This window comes from Salmo salar, chromosome 11 (genome assembly GCF_965601325.2).
Source record: "Salmo salar chromosome 11, fSalSal1, whole genome shotgun sequence".
NCBI lineage: Eukaryota > Metazoa > Chordata > Actinopteri > Salmoniformes > Salmonidae > Salmo > Salmo salar.
Genome location: NC_138301.1, coordinates 80037044 through 80043016, shown reverse-complemented (window position 1 = coordinate 80043016; position 5973 = coordinate 80037044). Strand labels below are relative to the sequence as shown.

The window sequence follows — 5973 nt, the reverse complement described above, 5'->3', positions numbered from 1 at the left end:
TGCTCTGGATAAGAGCATTTACTAAATGACTAAAATGTAAATGTCAATCTCTAGCCTAATGAACTGCATGGTTTCCTAAGTCATAGTGGGAGGACCACACACCATACCATCGCGGGACTCCAAGATTACTTAGATATGATGGTTATTATATCAATATTTGAGCATAAAGGCATTTCTCGCATAATTAATTTTACTCACACGAAAAGATCTGACTGCATTTATTTATTTTTATAGAGTATGATTTTACTCACATAAAAACTGTAGATGGAAACGTGGTAAGTGACAATTATTTGTACAATTCAATGGATGTTTTGTGCACAAAGGTAATGACTAAAGTGTTTTTTTAGGAGATTTCAAATCTGATATCTTTATGTGGCAATCTGTGGAATTTGTCTTTCTGGGCAGATCGTCAGTTAAACTGCAGTACGGAAGTAAGACTGTACGACAAGTCGAAATCGTGCTTCGAGACCGGAACCCTGGCCCCTTGGATGAAACTCTGAAAGTGCGTTTACTTTTTCGACCACGTTCAGCGGAAATGCGGGAGTTTCTCCTGTTCTAGACGCGGGTAGTCTATGGCCGTGTTCAAGAGGATCGAACCCGCAATGTATCATGGGTGAAATGTTGAATGACTGACTGATCTACAAAGTAGAACGAGTCATTATTTATCATGCAAGGTGATTTGTAGATCAGTCATTCGGCAGTCGCTTGCGGTCGTTATGATGCTCTCGTAAACGGCCGATTTAAAGCGTGTCTTGGCACGTTGTACACCAGTTTCTCACTTCAAGTCCGACAGACAACTCTTCCAGCATATAAACTCTCTCTAAAGGTGAGCTATTTAGAAAAACGTACTTAACTTTTTAAAATACGTTTTTGAAATATACAATTCATTTAAAGTATTTTATGGTCATCTCAAATAATTTTTGTTCTCATTTTCTCTCAGAATCATGGACTTCGATTTAGCAGACGCTCTCCCGAGGTAGGTTGTCTAAATTGATTTCTGAGGAATACTGTATCAATCCCCGTTCTTACACTGTGTTTTTTGTTTGAATTTATTTATTACCCTTCCGGTAAATATATATAGCCTACAGTAAAATATCCTAATTGAAGATGACACAAATAAATCATTACCTAAAAAGGGAAATTTGAGAGTGCTACATGTTTTGGACTTTTAAATGAATGATATACAGCCATTGATTCTTGCAGAATATAACTGCCTCGCGAGATTCGTTCAACTGTCTAACCTCTTCAGAACCCAAAATATAGCTTGTTTTACGCCTTTGTTTGTAAACAATGTAATTGTAAACAAACACTGTATGGTTCAATATATAATTTTGATATCATGTCAGTCCATGCATCCATAGCTCTGTCTATGAATTTGAGGGTGGTTACATTTCTCCAGCCCCATCCCTCAGCTTTGTTATTGCTTGAACGGCAGATTGCCAATTTCCAATTTGCTGGTGTATATGCAGTTTTCACAAACCTAGTTTGTCTAGTTATTTTTGTACGTTTTTAGAAATGGTAGACCCACCTCCTATACAAAAATAGCTTGTTTATCTGAGCTTGAATAGGAAGATGGCGTTTTAGGCTAACATCTTTCGTTTTTTTTCTCTGCAGCTCATGTTCAAGTATGGAGTTTGAAACCAAATACCACCTGCCTGATGCGAAGGTAAGACATTTTGTTAACCTTGCATAAAAAAGAATGGCAAGCGCCACAAGGATTAGGATACACCAGTTGTAGACTTTAGACAGAGCATCACAAATGTAGGGTGAGTGTGTTTTTACATAAAGAGGACCAAAAAAGGTACTCTTTGATATTAAATTGCCTTAAGTGGTGGCATGTTCAACAGAAAAAAATCGTTGTGATTTTTTTTTCTTCTACATGAACTCTCATTCTGATTACGTGTGTGTAGAGTGGACCAGAGATGGAGCGCTGTGGGCTGCACGCGGGCCTGAGCCTCGACTTGGAGGTTATCCTACAGCATCGGGGAGGCATGAGACAGGTGGCTCACCTGGTGATTGCGCTGCATAGGATGAAAAACCCCTTCCAGAAGTCCGACTCCACACACACTTCCATGGACATGGAGTGCACCGACGAGCAGTTTTGCAGCATCATCATGGATAACCTGGTGGAAGGTGCCTAGACTGCCGTGCCGTTTCATCAATTCTGGAACTAAACTGAAATTCATTTTCCACATTTTCCTCATAATATGAATGAAATTTACCCCTAACCCTGGACTCTATACTCTTTGATTATACTGTACTGCTTTTCAGTTATTTTAGGCCCAGTTCCCTAAACAATTCAATTGATTGACGGTCCTTGTCCTGTGTCTCCACCCTTTCTCCCCCCCCCCCCCCCCCCTTCTGTTTTCCCCCTCCACTGCCCCCTCCCTCCTCTGTGTAGAGTGTGTGATGGTCCCGATGCAGGAGCCAATGGGAGCGGGGACCTTTGAGCAGATTGGCAGCCCCGAGCAGTATAGCCTGTGTGACCATCACCAGAAGAGCCTGGTGTACTGCCACAGAACCATGGAGCTGAAGGCCGTCACAATCCAGGGAGGCAACAACCGGAGAGGTAGGCTAACTGCCAAACTACATCGCAAGCATTCTGTAAGCTTTGTTTTTAGCAGCCTTTACCAAAATCGGCAACATCATAGATGAGTGTTAAAAATGACAAAAATAGTGAAGATGCCCTTTAACTCTTTCTCTCTCATTCTCAGCGAGGTTCAACCTCTCCAAGTATAGTAATGCCAGCACCACCACCACCAATCAGGCCCTGCCAGTTGTCTTAGGGATAGACAAATGGAAACTCTCCTGCTCCAAGCAGACAGACAGCGCAACTCCTGTCGTACAGTTGGAGGTCAGTCTCTCACTTACTCACCCACTTACTCAGTCACATGCAGGTACTTACTCACATTTATCACTCAAACCCACACACACTTACCTCACCGCATCATCCTAATCCTTTCCTTCTCTCTTTCTCTCTTTCTCTTTCTCTCAGTGCTGTGAGGACCAGTTAACAACCATCAGGGCTCATGAAAAAACAGTTCGCTTCCTCTTCTACAAGAATACCACTGGCTTCTCCCTGACCACCTTCGAGTCGGCCATGTACCCCGGCTGGTTCATCAGCACCTCACCGGAGCCAAGCCAGCCCATAGAGATGTGTCAGAAACAGGATGCCAGAAAGCTCATCAACTTCATGGTCAAAAACTAAACACACACAATCTGTCCCCATAGTGTATGTACAACCAGAGAGAGAGTGTAGGGTGAATCTGAGAAGATAGACCGACTGATATTGTAGAGGAGTTGAATGTTGAATTGATAGAGCTCTGCTTTTCTCAAACTCAAACAGCGTTACATTGTGTGGTAACTAACTACTTCCTTAAACCACCACCAATGTTTATTGAAAGTGGTGTGGTTGTAGTGAGGGTGCTTGACCAGCAGATGGTGCTGTGTTTATTCTCTCTTCTGCAGTATTGTGTTTTACCTCAGAAGCTATCTTTTGGTGTTTTTTGTTCATTAGTCCATTGTTGATACCGGCAGTATTTCAGTATTTTGAAAGTTATACACTTTATTGCTGACATGAAACTGTTTTGGGGACTATATCAACAATAGACTAATGAAACAAATACCAAAATATCATTATTTGGTGGAGTTTTTATTTTACTCTTTCAGGGAAGGCCCAGTTAGAACTGATTGCTCTGTAGCATGCATACATTACACAGGATCAAGAAGACATTGGTCTAGCTTCGCAATGTTATAGCCACAGATGTAAATGTTCAAAGTGTTACATAAAAAAAAAAGTCAATTCATATTGAATTCTTTATCTTATGGCTACAGTGCTAAGTATAAAATGCATACATTACACTAGAGTAGAAAAGACTAGAATTGTTAATTTATTTTTTCAACTTTTTGTACTGTCTTGGATACAAGTCATTTTTGAAAATGTCTCTGTTTGTACTGAATGATCTGCTTCAAATCAGTGAAGAGGATATTTTATTTTTGTATTTCCTATTACGATGTGAATCATTACTTTTCATTGTCTAACATTGCAGATGTCATTTTTATTTGAAGCATTTATCGACATTGAAATTGTGCCTTTTTAGTGCTATTTAGTTTTTTCTATAGGAATGCCAGTCAATCATCACTTTTCTAATTTTACGATTAACTTAGTTTTTATCTCATAAGCTAACATTGAACATAAACAGCTAACATCAACTAATATGTAACACACAATGTTCTTTGTCTTTTAGCGCAAATATTGTTGTTTTTCAATTCTTCAAAATGTACAGTACCATTCAAAAGTTTGGATTTGATTTGTTTAACACTTTTTTTTGGTTACTACATGATTCCATGTGTTATTTCATAGTTTTGATGTCTTCACTATTATTCTACATTGTAGAAATAAAGAAAAACCCTGGAATTAGTAGGTGGGTCCAAACTTTCGACTGGTGCTGTATATGTTTTAACATTTCAATATGATGTATTTTACTGTATGTTGGAAATAAAGTGAATCTATTCAATGCATTTGGAAGTTGAGGATGGACGGTCAACCTGAAACTCACAACACCTACCTAAGGTAGTGGAGAGTGGGGTAAAGTGAGAATTTTTGTTGCATTCAGCATCACTCCATCAAGGGAAATATAGTATTCTTTCTGATAAAGATATCTACATACAGTGCATTTGGAAAGTATTCAGACCCCTTGACTTTGTCCACATTTTGTTATGTTACTGCCTTATTCTAAAATTGGTTCAATTCTTTTTTCCCTCATCAATCTACACACAATACCCCATAATGACAAAGCGAAAACAAATAAATTACATAAGTATTCAGACCCTTTGCTATGAGACTCGAAATTGAGCTCAGGTGCATCCTGTTTCTATTGATCATCCTTGAGATGTTCCTACAACTTGATTGGAGTCCACCTGTGGTAAATTCAATTGATTGGACATGATTTGGAAAGCCACACACCTGTCTATATAAGGTCCCAGAGTTGACAGTGCATGTCAGAGAAAAACCCAAGCCGTGAGGTCGAAGGAATTGTCCGTAGAGCGCTGAGTCAGGCTTGTGTTGAGGCACAGATCTGGGGAAGGGTATCAAAAAATGTCTGCAGCATTGAAGGTCCCCAAGAACACAGTGGTCTCCAACATAAATGGATGAAGTTTGGAACCACCAAGACTCTTTACTAGATCTTGCCGCCCGGCCAGACTGAGCAATTGGGGGAGAAGGGCCTTGGTCAGGGAGGTGAACAAGAACCCACTGGTTACTCTGGCAGAGCTCCAGAATTCCTCTGTGGAGATGAGAGAACCTTCCAGAATGATAACCATCTCTGCAGCAGTCCACCAATTAGGCCTTTATGGTAGAGTGGCCAGACGGAAGCCACTCCTCAGTAAAAGGCACATGACAGTCTGCTTGGAGTTTGTCTAAAGGCACCTAAAGGAGTTTCAGACCCTGAGAAACAAGATTCTCTGGTCTGATGAAACCAAGATTGAACTCTTTGACCTGAATGCCAAGCTTCACATCTGGAGGAAGCCTGGCACCATCATTACTGTGAAGCATGGTGGTGGCAGCATCATGCTGTGGGGATGTTTTTCAGCGGCAGGGACTGCGAGACTAGTCAGGATCGAGGGAAAGATGAACAGAGCAAAGTACAGAGAGATCCTTGATGAAAACCTTTTCCAGAGCGCTCAGGACCTCAGACTGGGGGCGAAGGTTCACCTTCCAACAGGACAATGACCCTAAGCACAAAGCCAAGACAATGCAGCAGTGGCTTTGGGACAAGTCTCTGAATGTCCTTGAGTTGTCCAGCCAGAGCCTCGACTTGAACCCCATCTAACATCTCTGGAGAGACCTGAAGATAGATGTGCAGCGACGCTCCCCATCCAACCTGACAGAGCTTGAGAGGATCTGCAGACGGAGATGGGAGAAACTCCCCAAGTACAAGTGTGCTAAGCTTGTAGTGTCATACCCAAGAAGAC

The 5973-nt window shown here is 41.1% G+C and overlaps 1 protein-coding gene across 1 annotated transcript; it reads left to right on the top strand.

The window, feature by feature from the left end:
* The first annotated feature begins 257 nt into the window (after positions 1-257).
* LOC106562915 (interleukin-1 beta) lies at positions 258-4521 on the top strand. Its single transcript, XM_014128008.3, has 7 exons — positions 258-826; positions 941-976; positions 1615-1666; positions 1911-2133; positions 2402-2569; positions 2715-2854; positions 2996-4521. The coding sequence occupies exons 2-7, from the start codon at positions 945-947 to the stop codon at positions 3206-3208; spliced, it is 828 nt and encodes a 275-aa protein (XP_013983483.1). The 5' UTR covers positions 258-826; positions 941-944; the 3' UTR covers positions 3209-4521.
* Positions 4522-5973: the final 1452 nt, after the last annotated feature.